At 37.3% G+C, this 23,971-nt stretch overlaps 1 protein-coding gene across 1 annotated transcript in view; it reads left to right on the top strand.

The window, feature by feature from the left end:
• RNGTT (RNA guanylyltransferase and 5'-phosphatase) overlaps positions 1-23,475 on the top strand; it is a gene marked incomplete at its 3' end in the record, with an annotated part of 81,890 nt that extends 58,415 nt beyond the window's left edge. The window contains exons 10-11 of the mRNA XM_010132725.1: positions 3,638-3,802; positions 23,407-23,475. Of these exons, the coding sequence (XP_010131027.1) occupies positions 3,638-3,802; positions 23,407-23,475 (234 nt within the window). The remainder of the gene's footprint in view (positions 1-3,637; positions 3,803-23,406) is intronic.
• Positions 23,476-23,971: the final 496 nt, after the last annotated feature.

The following is a 23,971-nucleotide window of genomic DNA, read 5'->3' as shown; positions in this document are numbered from 1 at the left end:
TCCTGTTATCTCTTACACCCGTCTCAGCAATTTCTGCTGTCTTTCCGTATTTAATGACCTGGGATTTGAGTCACTCACCAGCCCTTGTAGCCTTGTTAGCGTGATGTTGTGACTTGAGGTCTCTGTGAACCGGGTGGAAGGCAGGAGCTACAGGAGGAGAACTGTGTGACACTTGACTGGTCTTTTGGCACCCATCTGGAGGAATATTATTGGGCCTGTGATTTTTGGTGGGTTTATTTGTTGGGTTTTTTTTTTTAGCTCCTTTCAGTAGATAAATTGCCTTCCTCAATGCCCTCCCTCAAGGCAATGGATATTAAATGAGCTGCAGAGCCTGGGTTTTTTAGTATTTTTATATGTGTATTTATTTTTGAGGTACACTGGGTTCTTATGTGATTTATTGTGTATGGGTTCTGTTGAGTAGTTCTCTGAATTAATGTAAGTTTTAGTGTAGAAGTGTTCAACCCTGAGTAGATTTCAAAGTTAAGTTGAAATCTCATTTTATGTTTTGAGGATGTATGGAGGATTGTGTTCAAAATCAAAACAGTGTTTTGAAGCGTCACATCTATTGGAAGCCCACTTCATGTGATCTCTTAGGGCAATGCATGAAGTTTCAACAGGTGAAAAGAATTCAGCTCCTTGTGGGAGAGGTGCTGCTTCAGCAGATGACTTCTCTCTTGATGCTAGTCTAAATTATGTTTTGCTTTAGGATACATTTTAGTTATAGTGAGGGGGAAGTGCAACTTTCTAGCATAGATAGGAGACACGTGCTACATGTTAATTCTGGTTTACCCTTTGCTAACAAACTTATTTTAGCTTAAAAATGTCTAGAACAGGAACCAGCATGTAATGCACTCCAGTAACTATGGTGTCAGGCAGTGGTGTCCCTCATCCTTCCCAGACAAGAAAAAACTTACATACTGAAATAAAGTCTCAAACATGTGAATGCTTAAATTAGTAGCACGTCTATATTGCCTAAAAACATACTAGTATGTCATGCCTGGGTTTAGTTTATGCATACATTAGTGTCTTGGTTTTGGACAACTTTTGAATGTGTGCTTTACGTGCTAAATAATCTCTTCCTGTTTTTGCCAGGTTCTGCTAATTTATTGCAGACTACATTACCCTCCTACTTATTTGCTAAAAGCTAAAATTTTACCACATGGCTTTGTATCTGTCTGGAATAAATAATTGTGTATTAGCAACATTTTTTGTAATTTTGGCAAGTGTCTAATAACAAAGAAAAAACCCTGTCCTCCAATGTGGCTTTTATTTAGTATGTCCTTGACTTAAATTCCATGTTATGTTAATTTTCTTATTGCTAATGTCCTGTGCTTTTGTGAGAATGAAATGCTCCTTCGTTTACTTGGCTGATGAAGTTGTGTGGCAGCATTATCTGCGTTTTCCCATCTCGTATAATCTTATGTCAACCTAGCTCTGACCTTTATATCATTGAACCTAGTGGTAATATACCCTTCTGCTTAATAAGCTTTGAAATAAAAATATATGGTTGGCAGAGCTGCAGGAAATAATTAGTTCCAAGTAGATGGGAGAAGTGAAAGGATTATTTAAAGAAAAAGAAAGTGAATCAGATGGTTTATGGTGCATATGAAGTCGTCTCAGCTTTTAATTTAACTCTTAAGGGATTGAAATAAATTTAAGTCACTAAAAGCATGTTTGAATGAATCATTGTAAAGAAGCTCTCTGAATAACTTTGCTGCTTATTGGTCTAAATAACTTTACTGCTTATTGGAAGCCCAAATACTTGAAACGTGTTAGTTCATTTGCTCTTTCAGACCTACTCATAAAATGTGGCCGGAGCAGAAAAGCTACTCTAGGGAAGAGAGCATGTGCACTAGATCTTGCTGAAATGTACCTAGAGAACAGTTTGTGGTGTTCTTTGAAATAATATAAAATATTGATATACATTTCCTGGGAAAGAACTCTTCAGTCAGTTGTTACAGAGCTCATGTTTTCTATGTTTTAATTAGATATACAAAGCAGACAAAGCTCAAGCACTGCATAGGTGAGTTCTCAAGTAAGCTGTACCTGGAGGAAGAAAGGAAAAAAGAAAGAACACGTCTGCAGAATTTTGTCTGTGGCACTTAAAAACCCGTAGGTCCTGCAGCGTGTTCTGTGACAGATAAAAGAGTAAACTACTCCCCTGCTCCTTGAATTTTTCTGTGCACTAGTTTTCTATTAATTTGAATGGCTCTTTACTAGTAACACCTTCATGTGCGAGAGGAAGGTAACACTGAAGGCAAAGTTAACCGCAGATAGGCTTTCTTCTTCTTCAGAAACATGGATCAATGATCAGGTTAGGAGACATTTCACCCGTGGTGTGTCACTGCCTTTGTGCAGGCCGTGTTTTGCCCACAGGTAATGGTGGCAGTGCTGCCTCTCCTGATATATGTTGAAGCCGAGGCCTGAAAGAAACTGGTTATGAATTACATGTGGTTGCAGTGAACAACTGAGGACTTTTGTTAGAGGTCTAATAAGGACCTAATGCAAGGAAAGAAATATAAGAGAAACTTAATGCTCCTTAGGGAGCATGAAATGCAGAATATTCCGGTGAAAGCCAGGATGAGTTTGGAAAGAACTTGGTTGAACTATTTTGGTCTAAAATTGGCATTCTGTTTTTTCTCCTAATTAAGATACCTGTTCAGATACTACTGATTCTATCTCTTACCTTTGTATGCCTTGTGAATGTCACTTTGCCATTTACTTCCTCTGCATTCTTTCGGGTTGAGCAGTTCTGATTCTCTTTGATGCGTATTAGAGCAGGGCTTGTTTCCTTTTAGACAAGCAGGGCTTGTTTCCTTTTTCCATTTCTCTTCTAGCTGTGTTTAGTACAGAAGTTGCCAGCTGCTTGTTTTCTTAGTGATATCAACAGTGTGTTCTCGCTATCTAATGCTCAAAATATAAAAAACTCCCTTGCAAGCAATTATTCATGTAACAAATGTGCATTTTGAACGCTCACACTGATCTGGTGCAAGGTACTGAATATATAAAGAGCAATGTAAAGCTGCTCTTTTATTTAAGATCTTGAAAGGTCAGACGACACTACTGAGGCTTAGAGAAGGGCTTTTTCTACATTTTTGTGACGGAGGCATCACATATCTTGCAGGTTTTTGCAGCCACTGTTTATTGGGACATTTTCCAACTGTGACAGAAAAGTGAACAGTTATGTAATTAATGCTTCTTTCAAAACATCAATAAAGTACATTTAAAGCAGTGAGTTTGCTTAACTGTGTAAATCACATTATTGCATTGTCATTGAAAGTATTATGAATAAAATGAGCTAAATGACTTCAGAGGGAAACTGGAAAAGTATGTAGCTGCTGTATCTAAAGGTATAATTAGGGAATATTTAAATTATTTTCCTTAACTTTAAAGGTATTTAACTCATATATACTTGAATACATATTACAGATTTTTTTATCTGTGAACTTTGATTTGATAAAACCTCTTACAGCCTGAGACAAATGCTTGAAAACCAAGTATTTGGCAAAAAGATGAAAGTGGTTTGATAATATTTTTATGTATCTGTATGATTCTCAATATTGTGTAAGAAAAGCTTGGACTGTTCAATTAATTTGGTAAGTGTTTGGTTTTAATCCTGATTTTTGTAACTTGGCAGGGGCAGCCTGTTGGAGACTGTGATTTTAATGTTCGACTTGCATGTATAGAGAAAGAAATTATCTTTCCACGACATGAAAAGATGAAAAATGGTCTCATCGACAAAACTCAGGAACCGTTCAGTGTTCGAAACAAACCATTTTTTGACATCTACACTTCAAGAAAGGTAAACTTGATTTCAGTTGTTAACATTGTGGTGCTAGAGGCAGCAAAGCATTGTTGGCTGTTTGGTTTTCCCTCAGTTTTTTTAAATATCAGTGAGTTCCTCTGCTAACTGGGTGCTCATCAATGCTTGGGGGGCGACTGGCAGTTTGAGATACTCTAAAAAAATGGGTTTAGGCTACCTATTCCTTCTGAATTACTATTTTCCCACGTCTAAAACTTGTACTTTGGCAAAATCCAACTCTGTGGTTTCCTAATGTTGAATCATGATATAGAAATTAATAGCTTTAGGTCCGAAATGTTTCTGACCTCAAGGGAATGTCTGAGAGCTATGTTGTTTACACTGTCCTCCTTGGTAGGTAAGAATATAATGTTCTTTTTACTTCAGTCCCTATTTGGCCGTAGGATAAGAATCATGAGTTGTGCTTGGGTTTCCACTTCATATTAGCAGTGGTTACCAAGAGCCCCTTCTAGTTAATGTCTCCATATTTTACTTAGTAAAATACGGCCCAGGTATTCTGAAGTAGTGCATATAATTGCAAACGTGTCTATGCGTTCCTGTCTTTCATTGTGCACTCTTTTCATCAGTATAGATGTAACCTAATGTTCTGTAAAATACCTTTTTTTCTCTTCTGTGAATTAAATGGCTCCTGAATAATACTTTCTTCTAGAGGAACCCCTTTTTCTCAACACTGCTGTTAGAAGTAGTCCCATGTCTCATCAACACAGAGCAATTGAACATCAAATTGTTGGCTTCCATTTGCTTTTGTCGTTTCTTTGATCCTCTAGCGGGTAATGAATCTCACTGCAAGAGGACCAGTAGTGGTATTTTGCCTGTACCAGGAGTGGCTGAAAAGTAAATAAAGAAATAAGGCATAAGCTGGACTTATAAAAAAATTTGGCCCGGAATAGCAGACTTTGGAAAGTTTAAGTCACGAATAATTCTATGAGAATTTTGTGTGGATAAAGCACTGTAAATATTTTGATCACTTCTCTGTAGTTGTATTGTTGCATTTTTGGGTTGTCTATTTAAGATCAACGTCATGAATTTGAAGTAAATTTTTCATAGGGCAAAAAGGCTGTTTGTCTGGGACACAATTTTGAGCTTGAAATTAAAAGAAACTAGAACAAAAAACCCACCTCCTAAAAATGGTTTATTATATAATTTTGTAGATTCTTGAAGTGTTCTGAAGTTCTAGGTTATTTAGCCTTGTTTAAAAATTACAGGGAGAACATGGTTGGAAGTGTTCCTAGAAAAAATTCTAGTAAAGCACATCTGTAAACAAATCTCATGCTGGTTAAATCTAATTGCCAGCACGTGACTAAAGAAATAATCCTCTGCCTCCCAAAACCTAGGAAATAAAAATTATTCTCCGTGACTTTCTTTTTCCTGTATGAAAGAGATTTCTGAGTTGTCCGTGTGTGTTCCAGTGTATTGGATTTTAACAATTCTGACTGTGGCACTTTTTAAAGTCAGCAATAAAATTATGCTGTTTTCTGTTTTTTCTCTTTGAGCCTTTCTCAAAGCTCTGAGCGTAAACTCTTAAAGACGTTGACTGTCTTATTATCCAGCAGTAAGGCATCAAGTAAGTCTGTGAGGGGGAAAAAGAAATTACACATGGATAGAATTACTTTGTCCTCGTCTTTACCACCACGTTTGATTATCTTGTGAATTATGAAATGAAGTAGTTATCTGGCCAATTTTCTTCATTTTTGTGAAGAATATTCCTGTAAGCAGCAGTTGGAGATAATACAGAGAGCAGGAGGGGAGGAATTACTGGCAGGGCAGGGCAAATAGGCAGTTATTTTTCTCTAATTTTAGTAATTTCAAACATTTATGATTTGTTTACTCTGTGCATGTATTAGAGCAAATTGGTAGGAAAATAAAGCAAGTAAGAGTAATATACTGAGGTTTATCAAACTATATGTTTTCGTAACATATAGTTTGATAACCAGCACACTTTTTGTCAGTTAACTTTTCTCCTAGCTAGAGTAAATAAAACTCAATGGTTGGTTTGCACTACAGTTGTATATCACATTTTCTTTCTCTTTGAGAAAGAAACCCCCTCTTTGGGGGTTCTTTATCCTTTGAGAGTTTTGCTGGTTTTTATGCTCTTGGAACAAATACATTGGTAACTGGGGCAGTTTGAGAGAGCAGGGCATCTGAAAGATCTAAGTCTACAGTACCAGGTAAAACTTTAAGGACATTACAACCTACATTTGAGGTTATTATGTTGCAAATTCAGTTCAGTCCACAAATTCTGTTATCACCACCTTAAAAACATCTCTGAGATAGGAGAGTCTATATACTTTTAATTTATTGTGGTATTTGGATTTGGTGTGGGCTTTTTTCTTGATTTTGGTTGCTGTGGTTTGTTTGGTTTTCGGGTGGGTTTTTTTTTAAGTGTCAGGACAGACTCTATCTAAAGCTTTCTACATTTTGGGATTGAAATAGCCATAGGTTTTAAAATTTTCTTTTAGTACAATGTATGTTAAAGGTTTTAAACAATCCTTGTCCTCATGTAAAGTCACTGTTATCTGTTGAATCATGTTCGTTATACTGCTGTTATGTCAGAAAACTTCTAATAAGACTTTAAATCTGTTCTTTGTTTTCAGTAACTAAGATATTTTGTGTCAATATTTAAGAGCTGTTTGTATGCTTTTGATACCTGTAAGGAGTTTTAGGTGGTACTACCAGTATTGATGTGGAGTTTTATCTAAGACAATATTGGTAAATGTTTAAGGGAAATTGTTGTAGGTTCAAAATATATTTCAAATCTGTGTGCTCAAAAGAACAGTATCCATAAAAATATATTCTCAAAAGAATAATATATGACTAAGAATTATTGTTGCTCTTATTTACCTCAAAAATACCTCTTTGGTTTCTGTACTTCTGTGAACTTGTGATTACTGTTAGACTTCCATGGGATAATGAAACATCTTCACATTCATCACAACTTTGTGAACAGAATTTTTCAGACTATATGGCCAGAATTGATTATGGTTCTGAAGCATTGCCCTGTGCTGAAAAAAGACCATTTTTGAATAGTATTGCTTTGTCCAAAAGATCTTTTTCCTATGTTTATTCAGTCATCTCTGCAACTATAACAACAAAAGTACTCGTAACAATGAATTAGCATAGCTGGAAGAGCAAGCTGGGTTTCTTCTTGCATCAGAGACAACTGTCTGCTGGTATTCGGATTGACTCAGCATATCCATCAAGCCATATCCGGAGATGGTGGCAGCTGAATGGATGCTAAAGGACTGACAAATGGGACCTGCTTAGGGATATCTTTTCCTTACATTTAGTTTGCCGTTTTTATTGTTCTTTTCCAAGAACAGCAGGATCCTTTTGTTCTATAGAAGGAGTCTAACAGGATCCTTCCTTTCTTCATTAGAGGTCCTTAAAGATTGAGTGGTCTCAGAAAAGCTGTGCGTTTTCCTAAGTGTGGTTTTCTTCCCTACCTCCATTTCGTGTATTTGACTGACAGAAGATGTAGCTTCTCAGGTCACTCCCGAGGCTTGTTATTTTCAAAAAGATCAATGAACGTAGCAGTCTTTGGCCACGGATAAGGTGGATCTGTGTTTGCGTCAGTGTATTCAAGACTGGAAAAGTGGAAAACCCATACCACTGGGCAGAACGTGTTTCATCAAAATTCTTGGAGCATGTCTGGGAGTTTTATCTGAAGCGTAGCTGGGTTTTGCTTAGGGCCAAGAAAAGAATGAAGTGTACTTCTGAATTACTGCAGCTGGAACAACACGTCACGTCTTATTTTTGTTTTGAGAAACTTCAGTTTTTGAAATATGTTCCCAGGATGCAGTTTGAGCCTCACAAAAGTAAATATTGTAGACCTCTACCTTCACAGCCTCCCTCCATCATTCCTTTCTATGACCTGAGTTAAAGCATTGTGTTCCAAATTGAAAGCCATTGTTTGCCATTCTTCTTATTAGAACAGCGTACATCAGTAAATAAATGTGTGTTAGCTTGGGTAGGTTGTAGGAAGATTACTCTAAAAGGCCAGGAGTCTCAGTGCTAGATTTAATAGCAGAATAAGTGGCTAAAACTTTTAATTATATCAGGAAAAACAAACGTTGTCCACACAGGTTTAGTTATTTTCAGTGAAAAATGTGGAAGTAATTACTTGAAACAACAGTAGACTTTGTATTGTGTTATATAATATGTCCAATAATGAAATTGTTCAGAGTTATGGATTTGGGACTTTAACACCAGAGTTACAGTGCTGTGTTGTTTTTTTCTAATCTGAAAATCAATGTATTGTAAAATGAAATGCACTTTAAAGGTGCAGTTATTAAGTATGGCAGCATTTACACTTGTGCCTTGACATTTGTTGTTGGTGCTAGATTGTGGAAATAAGAGCTATATCTTTACAATGTTATACCTTTACCACATTATCTTGGATTTTAAGATGCTTTGATGGACTTCTGTTTGTTTTTTGTAAGTCTGAGTTTTGGCGGTAAGTGGAGGAAAATAATGGCACAGTTATCTGGAGACAGGTTGTATATTCTTGGAATCTCTAAAAACGTTACCTTGTTGAAATCTGATATTTGCGGAGAAAGCAGTATCACTCAATTTGTGTGCTTTTGTAATCAAAGAATCGTTAAACACAGTTTACTCTTCTAGCTTTAGCTAGCATTAGCTAGAAGTGTTAGCGTTAGCTGGGAACGCGTGCACTCTGAGCAATTTTGTCTTTTGGAAAGATAATCTTTTAGCAGTGTTGAATCTCTGCTTTTTCTTGTCACACTTGCGTGATTGGACACTCTGTTGCATAGGTTGTTTTCATTTATTAGCGTGCATCAGAATTCATGGAGGTGACATGGTCAAATCTGCCCGCGCTCCCACTCATCATGTAAGGATAGCAGCAGTTCATGGAAGAAGCTAAGTTTTAGGCTTCCTTGATGCTTTAAAGTATTAAAGACCAGTGAGGTTAATGCTTTTATGCTGCATATTCTTAGCTTTGGAGCCCTAGCCTTTTATTTATATAAATATTTTAGGATTTTCAACAAGGATATTATCTTCATTATATTAAGCATGAAGTACAGGTACACAGGAATAATTAAACTTTTGGAAATTATGCAAGTCATGGCTTTCATTGCCTAAACCAACCTATAGTTCTTTTGAAAGGTTTTTTTTTGGTGTGGACAATCCCAGGCTGGATGTCATCTGTAAAGTCTAGTGAAAATGCTGTCTAGCAGGAGTAGAAAAAAAGTTCCTTTCTGTGCAGTCCAGGGTCCCATGGAGAATTGTGCCCATCACTCTAAATGGAACAATAGGGCTAAAGGTTAAACAATGATACGGGTCAAATGAACAACCTTTTTCAAATGTTAGCATGCCGTATGTCAATGCCTTGTCACTTCTTAGACTATTATCTGTTTTTAAAATGACAGCTTGTCCTAGAGGGATTATAATGAAAGTGAGTAATCTTTGCTAGAAGATTCGATGGTCTAGGATCTTCTTGAAAGTTCTCAGTCAAATCTGTGAACTGGCAGATGAATTATTTTGTTCTGGTTTATTTGACATTTCGATTTTTATTTTTTTTTTAACTGCTTTTGTTGTAGTTAGGAAAGGTGGAATGTTTAAAAGTTTGTACCAAGAAATGTACAGCTGCTGTTGAGATGGTTTGCTTTGGAAAATTAAGTGACCTCTGATGAGGAAGGAGATTGTGTAAGTACACGTACTTGCTGATGTTGGTGTGAAGTATTTTGCAGGCAGCTGAGACAGCTGTAAGCTGCATGGAGTGAGAAAAAGAACCTTGATAAAAGACAGAATATGTGGGCATAGCTCATTCATGTCTTCCAAGAGAGCTGTTAACCCAAAACTAACTGTGAAGGACCACAAAACCCTGTCTCTTGTCACCAAGTAGCCTACAGACAAAAATGTGGAGGAGGTTCGCAGGCATGGGACAGAAGATGAAAGAATTCAATGTCAGCAATGGCAGCAGCAGCAGAAGTGTCAAATAATCTCTGTCTGTTGGCAATTATGAATTCCGCATCTTAGTAGAAGGGGAATGTTACCATCTGGAGGGTTTTTAATGCCAAAAAGACTTGTTTCTTCTGTTTTTTGTTTTTATTTTCTGTGCCTTAAGGAGTGGCTTAATCGTCTGGCCTTCCAGTCCTGCACTTCCTGATCCATACTTGGCAGTCACTCTTCTGTATCTGACCTATACCGTAGTCCTCACTCCATCTGTTCTGTTCCAGGTTTTTGGCCTGTTTATAAATTTTTAGTTGTCTTCTAGCCTATCTTCCCTCTACCATTTTGTTTCTGTTTGCTTTTTTTTACTTCATTTATTTCTTCTACTTTTTGTCCTACTCCATCTTCCCAAAAATGGAAGGTCAAGTGTTGCAAAAGTAATATTGCCTTATTTCACTCTTAGATGCTTTTGTTGCTTCTGTGGATGCTGATGGTTATCTTCACTCAAGTTGTCTTTTTGAAGTGATTTTCTTTCTGTAAATGCAAATAATGGTTGACCTGAGGAACCTAGTAAACAAGTAGTGAGTAAGAAGCTGAAAAAGTGTTACCTTATGCTTATATCAGAAATTGAAGTCTTCGCTTGGCATCTGTCTTGTATGCTTCAGTAGTGCTTCAGCCTGATTTTTCAAAATTATTTTACCATGTGAATTTTAAAGGTAAGGACAGCCAAGTGGAAGCTTTGTAAATTGTTATATGAAATAGCTGGCCAAACTGTGGCCCTTGAGCTGAATGTGGGTTACTACCACTTTATAATTCAGTGCTTGAACTGGAGCTATTTCGGTCAGCCAGCTGCAGCACTGGAATGATGTGGATCCTGTTCAGTAACCATAATTTATGGCAGTGGGAGAATGAGGATAGCAGGGACCTTCTAGGCCAGGGCTCCTGGTGTGTCTAGCTGCCTCTGGGTGTTCCTTTGCTTTCTATAGGGCAGGGGGGCTCCAGTTACTTGATTTTGTTTTACTAGGTTTTGTTTACACCGGAAGATTTTCCCTAGTGGTAAGGAAAAATGTGTCTCCGCTATGGCTAAATTTTGAGCCTCCTTGCTCTGGTGGAGTCACTTGAGGAGATCCATTCACGAACAAGAATTTGTGTTCATTTCCTAGAGTTAACAAAAGAGGATTAGGCTACGTGCTTTTGATTATTATTATTTGTCGTGAAGAAGGTCAAATATAATATTTCAGGACAGTGTAATTTCGGTTAGGAAATGAAATAGTTTTTTGCTTTTGGTTTAAGAAATTATTCTCACATTATTTACATTTCACATTTATTGAAAAATGATCTACTGAAGTTAAAACAAGTCTCAAATATTTCTATGAAGGATTATTTTCATAACTAGTGGCCCGTGTTAGATATTGCTAGTGGTACAAATTAAATTAATGTAGAATAATGCAGATGTGGAATATATAATTAAATTGTGACCTGCCAAACTATAGTGTGGGAAAGAAAACAATGAAAGTCGTGGAAAAATAAAGGTATGTGGATGAAGCATTGTACTTGGTGCACGTTGTGTTTAAATGTCAGAACAGTACATATTCAGTTTAGCTTTTAAGATTTTAACGTTAGTTTTGAACAACCAATGTTTTCGCAAATTTTTTTTTTTTTTCATTTTGTGCAATGGACGTAATACACCTGTCTAACTAGGAAAAATCACTATCTTTAGCAGTGATTTCTACTTTCAGGGTTTTTTTACCAAAACAGAGAAAATACAAATCTGTTTGGCCCTAATTACCAGTTTGTATCCCAGTACGGGCAATTGAATTGGTATATTTGATATCTTCTGCATTAGTTAGAGGACTCAGGTGTGGTGACTAAATAGGTCACTCCACTCGTTAATTGAGGGGCAACTGTTTAATACTGTCCGTTGTGCCACTTCACAGCCTGTCACTTTCCAAACTGCCTCTTGGCAATACAGCTCCGCAGGGAAGCTATCAACCTTCTCGTATTGGAATGATGTTCAAGAGACACGCGCTTCATTTGGGTAAAATTAATGAAAGCACAAAGAAAATTGTAAGAATGGGGGTGAAGTTTATAGCAGTTTATTATCATAGAAGATTTTAGGACATCCCTGCTATCTCTGGCTTTTCTTGTTATATGCTCAGTTTTGCAAAAAACCCCCCACGCTGTACAAATTCATATTTTTCTCTAAAATCAAGAAAGAATTACATTGCAGAAGGATTAGCTGTTTTTAAATGTCCAGAATATAATGTTATATCTCAATGTTTGTGTTAAAATTGCTGCATCCGTGCCCAGTGGAATACATTAGCCCAGTTTGAATCAGGCATTGTGATAGTAAATGTATGAAGACTTCATATTATTGAATATCCATTTTATGTCTAATTGAATTATTGTATATACAAATTTGTCTTTGTTGATGACTCGTAGTGCAAATGCTTAATAAAACATAATCCTTAATTATCTGATTTAATTAAAATGTCCTGTTCGTGTTTTTGGCAACCAGAGACCAGATTGTGTTGTAGCAGTTTACACAGGGGCTGGATAAAAGATAATAAACCCTATCAAGTTAGTAATGTTGGAAGATGATTTAGAGAACAAATTAAAATGTACTTGGTTGAATGTACTTACATTCAACTCAATGTCATTTTTCCCTTGGAGGTCTGAAGAACTTTTGAATGTTATGTTTGATTAAACCCAGAGTATTAGGGAGCTTTTAAATATTAGTGGAAGAACCTTGTTCAGCTGAGGACATCAGGTAACAGACTTTACTGAGTATCTGCTACCCATTCAGGAATGTCACAGATCCGTAGATCATTTGTAAATAGGTCGAAGAATTTGCTAGTGGCACTTACTAAACCTCCTCCAGGTCCCTCAAGACTCTAGTCTAAGGTGGGTGGGCTTTGCCAGATGGGAGAGTGTGGCTAAACTAATGTGGACAAAATCCCAATCCCTAAAATAAAAAACTGAAGATACCTCGCAGGTTGAAATAGAGAACTGGCAAGAGCACAGTAAATTAATGGCCAAGCTGTGAAATATATTGCTCTGTTTCTTTGTCAGGTAAAATAAGGCTGGGAGGGAATACTACTGCCAAAAGTCTTGAGGAATCCATGTTTTTCCCGTTTCGAAGCTACCACAAAAGTCAATTAAAGTTTCTTGAAGCAGCCTATTTCTCTTACTTAAAATGAAGCATTCGAAAACATCGTAGTTAATTGATGTCAATTTCTCAATTGTGTTTTTGAGAAGAGATTGACAGTGAGAAATGCCTAATGCTTATTTTGAATTCAGGAATGCAGATGTGCTGTCAAATTAAGCATTAACACACATAGCACTCATGTTATTCTTGGGTATTGTTTTGAATATATTAGGTGCATGACCTTTGGAGTTGTTCATTCAGAACCAGGAAACTGGTGATAGCTTGGTGGGTCTCTTACTGAAACATGAAATTTTTCTAAAATGTCTCTATCCAGATAATTAAGGAACACAGCTTATAGCTAGTGTTTTTAGCATCTTTAAAGAGTGCAGTAAATGAATTAACTGCAGCACAAAAAAGAGATTTAAAAAAACGCAAACCAAAGCAAAGCCATTAAACTTTATTCCCCACCACCTCCACAATAGATTTTATTGTTGTTCATTATAGTGTTTTTTCCCTTTTTGCTGGGTAATGACATCTGGCCCGTACAGTTTTTCCACCTTTTCAATATCAGTGGTTGTATCCCATCATGGACTACAGTAAGTGCCGGCTAATCATGTATCTGGAAATGGCTTTCCTTTAAATCTTTTAGAGTAGTAGTAGAAAATACTTAAGATGCAGGTACAAGAAGGTGATATATATGATTTCTCGTGCTTCCTCTATTAAAAAAAAGCATTCTCTTGAGAAACTGGCAGCAGTTTTAGTAGCTGGGTAAGCTCTTGAGAGTCCAGTGTGTGGAATAACTAGTTTTTTTCAGAGGTGCCTTAATCATGACACAAGGCAGGTTGCAAATAGAAGGGATGAGTCTCTGGCTTGCTTTCTTGGAGGTGTTGCTCATTCCCCATCGCATGAATATAAACAGGGATTTCTATTGCCTTCCTGTTCTGGAAACAACACATAGAGTCCGGCAAAGACTTTTTTGCTGAATTGCACTCGTAAAAGACAAGTCAATGAAGAGTGGTGTCATTAGTTAGAATGCTAATCACAGAATCAAAGAATTTTTTTGGTTGGAAGAGATCTTCAAGATCATCAGGTCCAACTGCTCACCCTGCACTGCCAGGTCACCACTAAGCCATGTCTCTAGACACCACATCTATATGTCTTTTAAATACCTCCAAGACTGGTGACTCCACCACCTCCCTGGGCAATGTGTTCCAACCCTTTTGGTGACAAAATTTTTCCTGATATCCAACCTAAATATCCCCTGGTGCGACTTGAGGCCATTTCCCCTTGTCCTATTGCATGTTTCTTAGGAGAAGAGACTGACCCCCATCTCTCTACAACCTCCTTCCAGGTCATTGTAGAGAGGGATAAAGTCTCCCCTCAGCCTCCTTTTCTCCAGGCTAAACCCCTCCAGTTCCCTCAGCTGCTCCTCATTAGACTTGTTCTCCAGACCCTTCACCAGCTTCATTGCCTTTCTCTGGACACGGTCCAGCACCTCGGTGTCCTTCTTGAAGTGAGGAGCCCAACACTGGACACAATTTTCAGGGTGTACCCTCATCAATTCCGAGTACAGGGGGACAAGCCCTTCCCTGCTCCTGCTGGCCACACTAGTGCTGATAAAGCCAGGATGCTGTTGACCTGCTTGGCCACCTGGGCACACTGCTGGCTCATATTCAGATGGCTGTTGACCAACACCTCGCCCCAGTTGCCCAGGCATTAGTAGTTTGGGTCCTTGTCAGTCGGCAACTATGAAATTATATGGGCAAATGGTTGAGGAGGAAACTGTCCAGCAGCTGTGGTTCATCAAATGATGATGTTATTTATGGTCTGTGGCCTACTAGCACCATCTTCAGAACATTTGGCTTTTATCTCAAGGCATCAAGGAGTCTGGAAGCCCTGCATATCATGCTTTTAGCCAGAAAACGAAACACTTGGAGCTGAAGTACAGACTACAAGTGATGCTAGTGGCAGCCTGAATCCCCAGCCTTTCAGCTTCATTCACTTAGAATGCAGGAGAACCATCAAATGAGAACATATTTATAATACATCTGAGAGGGCTGTTGTAGCTGTGATAGCTATGAGGTAAATAAATGTTTCTTTCAATGCTCCTGCTGAGCATTGAAACTACTTCTAGACCAGAGGAGAGTATATAGGTGCCAGAGCAAATCCAGGCAGAATTAGGTCACCTTCCTTCCTCTCTGTGCATGCACCTGTCTGTTGCCACTTCATGTTATTTCAGCCTTGCTGCTCCTGCTGTTACTAGTGCAGAGCTCATGGAGGTTCAGTGGAGGTGCCAGGTGAACTTTTATGATAGCAGGTGAGTTCCTGTCCTGCTGCAAGAGCTGGGAGAGATGACCCAGTAAAGCTGGCCACCCGTGAAGTGCTGTGAAATACTAGAAAGTGAGCCTACTGCGAAAATATTTCTTCTTACATCATTTGTACTTAAATCAAGTGGGAGACTGTCAGTAGACTTTTTCCTGTGGAATATGAATTTTAGGTTCATTGCCATCTAACAGTGATTTGCTACATCAGCTATTAGTTAGGGCCATATTTACTTGAATAACATGAGTGGTGCTTTAAAGGCTAAAGCACTGTAGTCCTGTACAGGAGTGCTTGCTAAAGATGATGAAGGAGTATATAGAGAAAGCTGTAAGCATTCCTCTTGCAGAAGAATTTTTGTTACTAGAGACCGGTCAGTCTGTGCAACTAAATTCAGTGTTACGAAATACACCTTTGATCAAGCTTTGAAATGAGAAAAGCCAGCCTTGCATGCTTGCCTTTTTGGGCTACAAATTTCCTATCTTTTTGTGCTGCATTTTGGTCTAGCGTGTTTAAAATTATTAGGGTAGCTCCCTTATGGAATTATTGAAATGTACGGCAGTGACCGGTTGTATCCACTGTGCTTTTGTTGTGGCTGCTGGCTATTCCTACACCTAACAGATGGCACTCTCTTAAACTGACAAGCTGTGGGATAGCTGAGCATTACTAATAAAGCCTATCACATGTTAAACTTGACCTGACATTAATCAAATTTTGAATGCTACAAATGATTCATGGATAATAATTAGTCTCTTGATCATATTAGTGAACATCAGTCTCACGTTGCTGCCATTATCTGCTTTCATTCTTATAGGGAACAAATCCATTGCAGTAATTAGGTGGTTTTAACATCTTCTGAACCAAAATGTTCGGTATGATTAACTTGGCAAAGATGTTATTTTTAGTCTTTCTGTATGATTGGCTTCAGAACTTCTAGTAAATTAACAAACCGAAAGGCTTTCCTTAAAGTAGTATTTTATAAAAAGTATGTATTTTTTGATTTTGTCAACCTAGAAAATTCCCATGTGTTGTTACAGAGTCATTGGGTGTAGTTTTTATCACAGTATGATTCAGCTGTTGCCACATATTACACAGTTCAAAACAGTGGTGATTTTGTTAAGCAGATGCACCTCTGGAGTTTACTTTCACTCTCGTTTGGTACTGAGTTACTGATTAACATCAAGCGTTTTAAGATACGCTTATTCATACAGACAAAAACTTGCTGCTTTTCTCTGTTTATACCTTGAATTAGCATCTTGAGTGGAAGGCTGTGTGAAAGCTAGGATTTGAGCTTTAAGCCTATATTTTTTTTAAAGGTTTTCCATCGAATTTGAATTATACACTGATTTTACAGCCTAAGAGCATGAAACTTCTTTTTAAGTAATGAGCAAATGTGAAGTTTATGCTTTATGTTCCTTTTGCAGTTGGGGCAAAGTAGATACTTTCCTTGGTTTACTGAAAATGAGGCAGTTATTCTTTAAGATGTGTTGGTTCTTAATTAGCATCTAAAACTTCTTTAAAGAATTACTTCTTAGGGAGTTCAGTTTTTAATTTTTTTTTTTTTTTTTACAGATTTTGATCCTACTCTTCCTTGATGAATATTTTAGACCGTTAGCACAGGCCGGGAAATATTTTGTAACTTCATCATTTTTTTAGTATATTAGTTTAAGAATCTTTAGTATAAGCTGTGGTTTTCTGACTGCAGCCTCCGTTATCACGCTGCATTCCCTTTCTTGCCTTTTTGTTGCTGGTTTCTCAGCAAACAAAAAGTAAAAATCTTTAAGACCAAATACAATGCGTAATTGAGGATGCATAATAGAATTGGGACTTTACCCTCCTGTAAAGATACACTTCAAGTGATAGTGCTTCTACCTCATTTTTTTGACGTAAGATAGGAACATTTGATTAGGAAATGAGAAGAATGCGAAGGAAACCAGGTCATGTTAAATAATGAAAAATCAGCTCTTGAACGTTTTTATAGGTGTTTTGGAGGAAAACATGAGATCATATAAATGAGAGAGAGATTAGTTGTGTTTTTGTAAGGGAGGTAAGTGTTAGTGTTGAAATACTAGTTACAGCTTTTGGAATCACAGGGTGCAAACAGAAATATTTACATGTATGGCCACGTGTTAAGTCACGTTCCTGAGACTATGATTTTAGACCTTCACAGTTACTTGAAAGGAGCCACTTGGAGTCAAGCAGCCTGTTGTAATGAGCATGGACTGGTGAAACACTTGGGCAGTGCTCATGTATCCAGAGGACTCATTGAAAGGAGACTCCCGTGGAAGAAAACAGAGAATGCAGTTTTTCTTGCTGCTGTGGCCCTTCTGGAATATAGCTGGGATAGTTTCAGTTTATGAAAAAAAAATGAAACCTGTGAGTTTAGAGGAGACATTGTTGAAATACTTGAAGAGTTACATTTGCTTCCTTGTGGAATATTTGAAATATGAAGATTGTTTCTTTGCCCCAGGATCCTCTAAGAGTTGTCTGGGTCAGTGTCTAATTAAAGGAACAAAAAAGAAAAGATGGAGGAAGAAAAAAAATTGCTAAGCAACAAGCATTATTTTTTCAAATGCACTTGCAATTCTCCACTGGACCAATTTAATCAATATTATGGTTCTCCATAACATCATGCTGCAACTTGAGACTGCTCCATTTTCCAAAAAATCACTGGGCATGTGAGCCTATCACTTGAAGAGGAACTTGAGAGGGGAGGGTTTCATCCTCACACTGGAAGTTAGTCTGAATTTGGGATCCAGCCTGTGTATGGTTTTGGACAGGGAGGGAGGGAAACAGTGGAACTACCAGAGGTATGTCTTTGATTTTCTCTCATCTCTTCCAGATTGTTAATTTACACTAGATTTGTTTAGATCAGCTGTTTTACTTCAAATGTTAACACTAGGTAAGGTGAGTGGTATTGTGTGTGTGAAAAAGATAAAGGTCTGACTGGATGCAGTTTGAAGGGTTTTTTCTGTCTTTTTTCCATTTTTTGGAAGTTGTGTGCTTCTTTTAATTCCCCAACATTATTCCTCAGAATCACTAAAGACCGTTTTGAAAGTTTTGCCGTGTATTTGTAGTAATTTCAGTTAACGAACCAAACCCAAAACTTCTCTTAACACTTTATTTTGGGCTCTACTACTCTTAAAATGTGAATTAGCCAATTTTTATTTGTGGGAAGTTTGAGATTTTGAATTTTATTTTTAAATAATACATGAAAACTTCCACACACACCCCAGTATATCGTTACCACACGCTATTTGATGCTTTTTTTGCTTTGAGACTGAAAACAGCTGTTTAATTCTTGATACCTTCTCTGCTTTTAGAAACAAACCAAACCAAAAAAGAAACAGGGAAAAAAGAAACTTGGAAAGATTTGGGGGAGAAAAAAGAAGCAGAGACTACAACCATAGCTTAGAGTCCAGCTTCCCTCACCTGATACTAAGCTGCATTTGATGATAGTTTCAAGCATTGTACAGTAGCCTGTGTATCCTCTGGAAGGAAGCTTATACCCCAGCAACAGCATATTTAATGCTCTTCCAGGAGGTCTCCTTTTCAAAATGTAGTGCCTGAAAGCTGAAGTTTAGGATGTTAATAGTTTGGGTGATGACTCCATCATTGCTTGTTACTTGATTTGTTTTGGGGAATGTGATAGTTGGGATGAATCTGAGCCAGACTATTTTTGCATTATTTTTACTTAACTGAACTTACCGTAGAAGTCATTCTGTAGGGTTTCTGATGTCATTCATGTAGTAGGTTATTCTCAATGTATTTTTCTTCTACCCATAACAAGAGTTCCAGATTGCAATTCTTAAGCAAAGTAGTTTTGTTAAGCAGGGTTTTAGGTTTTTTGTGTCTATTTATTGGAATTTTTTTTTAAACTTAAATCCAGGGAGGCTCCCCAATAAAAATGCTGGTTTTGTTACACAGATCTTCAGCTGGATTTGTGATAGATAGAAGTCTTTGAAGAAAGTATCTATGTGAAATAATAAAGATTAATTTTTATATCTTGTGAGTTAGCAAAAATATGATGCAAATACTTCTTCTCTTAGGAACAGACACATTAAATTCAGGTATGTTTTATTGAATGTTGTTAAACCACTGCACGTTTGAAAGTTTTTGGTATAATTTTGGATGTAAAATTTTTCTGAGATACCTTAAATATAACAACAAGTAGTGTGAAGTAATTTTTATATCGAACTCATGAAAGTGTATGCTGAGATAAGACAGGGGTATTGAGCTGTTGTCATGCAAAAATAGAAAAATACATTAACTGGCAAGCAGGATGAAATGAATAAAAATAAAAAAAGAGTGATAGTCCATGTCTTTTAGAGAAGTGCAAAGAAAGAGCCAGAATAATTATTTTGTTTTTTAAAAAGGAGGTTATTAGTGCTGGTAACTTCTGAATCTTTTCCTGAAGATTGTGTAATAAGTTTAAAGAATCTGCAGTACCTATACAGGGATTTGTGAGCTCATGTCTGTAAAACTTGACGGCTGTGAGGATGAGAATTACTTTGTAGTCTGATGGTGAGGGCTGTCACGATCAGAGAAAGGGCTGAAGTTGGGCTGAAACCTAAGCTGGTGAAGGCGCTGGCCCTGTGAAGTTAGGAATGACAGTATGCTCATGCCTGAAGGTGTTTTACATTTTAGTTAACTGACAATCTGATTGGTCGTTTATTTTTAACTGATAGTTTTGAGCGAAGAATTTTCCCTTTTTCAGCTTTCACTGTGGAGTGAACAGGAGGATGATCAGTAATGTGAAGGTGCCTCCGAGAAACTGCTTAGGGACTGGTATAAGCAGAGTTGCTACAGCTTGACTGGAAGCTGAATGAAGCATGTAGCGGTTCTGAAATTGAAGAAGCAAGGAAAACAGTCATGTATATTTGTCTTGTGTTATAAAATTCAAAGGGGATTTTTTTCTGTATCTCCAAATATTTTAGTAAGCTAACAAGCCATATTGGTTTTGAATCAGAAATATGGACAAAATGGTTAGGAATATTTGCATATTGTAACGTAGCAATTCAGTAATAGTTGTGTGCAAGGACCTTAGCCACATTATTTTGTAGAAAGTCCATTTGACTTTGCAGAGTCATTATTATGTTTTGGAATCTACATAACTCTCACAGCGTGTTGCGTTTCCATGAGATTTTTTTTTTTTTAAGAGGAAGGAAAAGGCCCTGAGTACCTACTGGATTTACTTGCTTTGTAAATAAAGTAACATCTGAAAACTCATCAGAATCATGTGTCTTGCATCAGAATTACGGAATTATTAATAAAAACCTACTAGCATTATGTGGAATCTGAATACACTGAAATTTTCTCCTCTTCACGCTGGAGAAGCCAAGGGATTTCTTTATTGATAAGTCTAGAGAGATCTCCAAAGTGTGATTTTTTCAGTTATCTGCTCAGATTGGTTCAGTGTTTTAGCAAGATCAGCTTCAGCAGGCTATTAGTGCTGCTTTGGTGACATACTGATGCTCCTCAGCTTAGTGGTTAAAGAGCAAAGAAATCCTGTTACTCGTACCATTCTTTTCACTAGAGGAGTATTATTATATGTAGCAATAATTTTTAATTTTATTTAGTTATAGAGTAAGAAGGGAAGTGTTTTAAATAATGAATTATGGTATGAATATATGGTTTGCTGCTGTGTTCCCAGGGAAGCAGGAAGCTGCAGGAAGTGAATAAAGGAGTTCACAGGAGGAAATAGATGCCACAAGGTTACCTCGAATAGCAAGCCAGAAGAATTGGCTTGCATGCATCATTTACCCATCTTTTATGAAATGTCACAGAGATGCATTGCATTTTGTCTAAGCCCTGGCAGTCGTCCCAGTCAAGCAGGTGTGCCATTTATCATGGTGCCGATTAAATAAGACCGTACTGTTTAAGTTAATTAGAAATTTTAAAGTGTGGAAAGTTGAACATTGTTTTTTAAAAGATGAACCATGATATCTGCATTTTAAGTTCATAAACCTAAAAACCTTGTATCAACTATTTTTAAGTGTCAAATATACTTGTGCTTATTTATGAAACATTCCTTTTCTGCTCATTCTCCTGTCATACCAAACCTTCTGCAACAGCCAGTCAGTACATACTCCACTGATCACTAACAACCTGTAAATAGTTTAATTCTCAAGAAAATGTGTATGGGAAGCAGCTCAGAATTTCCATTCCCTCCTTCTCCCCCTCCCCCAATTGCTAATCCTTTTTAGTAAAAATTCCTTTCTAGAGTGTTATCATTCAAACGCACGTGATTGACCTAATGAGAATTACAGCAGCGTAACTGAGAATGAAAGCAGAACTGGAAGTACAAAGAGGTTTAGTTATCTGTTGAGGCTTGCTCTGGTTTTAAAATCCTTTTTTCTTTGATGTCTAATTGACACGTTGGAGGAGATGTGAGACTACTGTGGACCTCCAGAATGAGAACGCGTTCAAGTTGGAAACTGAGCGTCAGGTTGATAAGAGTGGATTCCCTTGCACTTTATAATTCTGGTGAAGTAGTGAATGAAAAGGAATATCAGAATGTATTTTTGGAATGGTAAATTTTGAATTTACATTTTCCTCACCATTTATGAAGTTGTAATAGTGAGGGTTGGTCTCTTCTCCCATGTGATAAGTGACAGGATGAGAGGAAATGGCCTTAATTTGTGCCAGGGGAGATCTAGGTTAGATATCAGGAAAAATTACTTTATAGAGAGGGTTGTGAAGCATTGGAACAGGCTGGCCAGGGAGGGGGGGGGGGCCCCCTCCCTGGGAGTGTTTAACAGATGTGAAGATGTGGAAGCATTGGAACAGGCTGCCCAGGGAGGTGGTGGAGTCCCCATCCCTGGAAGTGTTTAACAGATGTGAAGATGTGGCACTGAGGGACATGGTTTAGGGACCCTAGTGTAGGGTGAATGGTTGGACTTGATGATCTGAAAGATCTCTTCCAACCACATGATTCTGTGATTCTGTACTTACAAATATGCTAATGTCTGTGTGAATAAGGAAAAAGGTGGAGGTTTTATAGCAAAATTATGAATTATTCTGTATCAACAGTTATACATTTAATAGGATCTTATATTATTATTGTTTGAAATATTTCTCTGTCACATCAGGCCTTTGATCCGTGAAATTTGTAAGTGCATTACTTTGAGTTGCACAGCCCCATAGTAAGATACAAGTATAAATTCTCAGCTCCTTTTGTACTTTTGTCCTTTGCTGACTTCTTTTGAATAATTTAGTAAGTGGGTCGTTGAGTTGGACTATAGAAAGAAAATGGTCCAAAATTAACAGTCTAGGCCAAAATACTGTTTTTAAAACTGGCTGATTTACTGAATTGTGTATTTGCTGCCTTTTATGACTGTGTGCTTACTTGTTTGTATAAGTTTTTTTCAAATGTTACTAAAAGCGCTTGCAACTTCAGAACGGATTCTTCAACTCTGAAGTAAAACATAAATTGAGATTAATAGAGAGGTATTTTAGTAATTCTCCTGATTTTTGCTACTACTTGTCAAACGTAGTTCTCAGTGGTTATTTGCTTTTCCTTAGGCACGTCATAATTCAACATGGGAGTACATAATCAGATCTCAAAACTGTTGACTAGCTGGTTTCATTAATTTGTTTAGTAAGGTGTTTTTTCCTCTGGTAAATGCATCTTGATGTATGTATTCACCTCCATATGGAATTCACAGTCTTTGAAAATGTGAAACAGAATATTCAAGGTCCAAATTAGTTCAGACAGTTGTTTTAGAATAGTATAGCTGCGTTACTGGGTTATGTCTCAGTTAGGGGGTCTGCCAAACATGAGTTTTGAGTGATGCCCTGAAATATTTTTCAGTACGTAGTTTCAATCTCAAGTACGTACTACTTGTGTGTTAAAGTAGAAAGTGTGTTTTTCCATTGTGCCACAAATGACTGTGGTGTCCTGTATCAGAACTGATTTTTCTTCATCTCTTTGGGTATAGAATCATCTTGGTTTCTCAGTATTTCTTTTTGGACAAAAGCATTTTCCTTGAATAGAACTGTAAGGATTCACCTCTTGAAACTTTTTTTCAGCCTTGAGTGTTCTTTATAAAAACTTCTAATTTGTTGAAGCTTTCTGCGTTGACATTTCCCAAGATCTAACATTAAACCAAAGTAAGCAATTTACTAGCAAATGATTGCAGTAGTAGTGTATAATGCTAAGTGAAATATTTCTCTCCTGGAAAAAATAAATTTTTTTCATTTTGTTCTACAGCTCCTGGAAGGAAACTTTGCCAGAGAAGTTAGCCATGAAGTGGATGGACTGATATTTCAGCCTACAGGAGTAAGTAGTGTAAAAATGTTTTTTTTTTTTCCCTCTCCCTTCACTCTCAAATGAAATTCTCACCCTCCCTCCACACTCATCCTCCCATCCACTACCCAATCTTTTTTTTGGTAATTTTCCAGTTCCTCAGGCTACTTAAATTCAACCCGTTGCAATCTAATTTGTAGTATGTGTGACTTTGGATTAATCATCCATGGTGGTAGTTTTCAGGAATAAGCTTATGGGTTTTTTGTCTGTGTACTATGACATGCTGCTAAATAAGGAAGAATTTTTTCTGACTACATGAGTTCTGTGAATCTTCCAACCATTGATTTCAGCTCTTGGATTATTTTTCTTTCTCAAGGATGTTCACACATTAAAATTTTACTAAAATTTGTGACTCATGTTGCTGTAGTGAAATTGAAGTATGATATATTCTTGAGCCACATTTGCCAGTATGAAGGTATATAAGTGGGCTGGGGAGAAGTCAGCATAAGAACTGCAGACAACCAGAAAT

The sequence above is a fragment of the Buceros rhinoceros genome, unplaced genomic scaffold (assembly GCF_000710305.1).
Source record: "Buceros rhinoceros silvestris isolate BGI_N320 unplaced genomic scaffold, ASM71030v1 scaffold323, whole genome shotgun sequence".
Taxonomy (NCBI): Eukaryota; Metazoa; Chordata; class Aves; order Bucerotiformes; family Bucerotidae; genus Buceros; species Buceros rhinoceros.
This window is presented reverse-complemented; position numbering and strand designations above follow the sequence as displayed.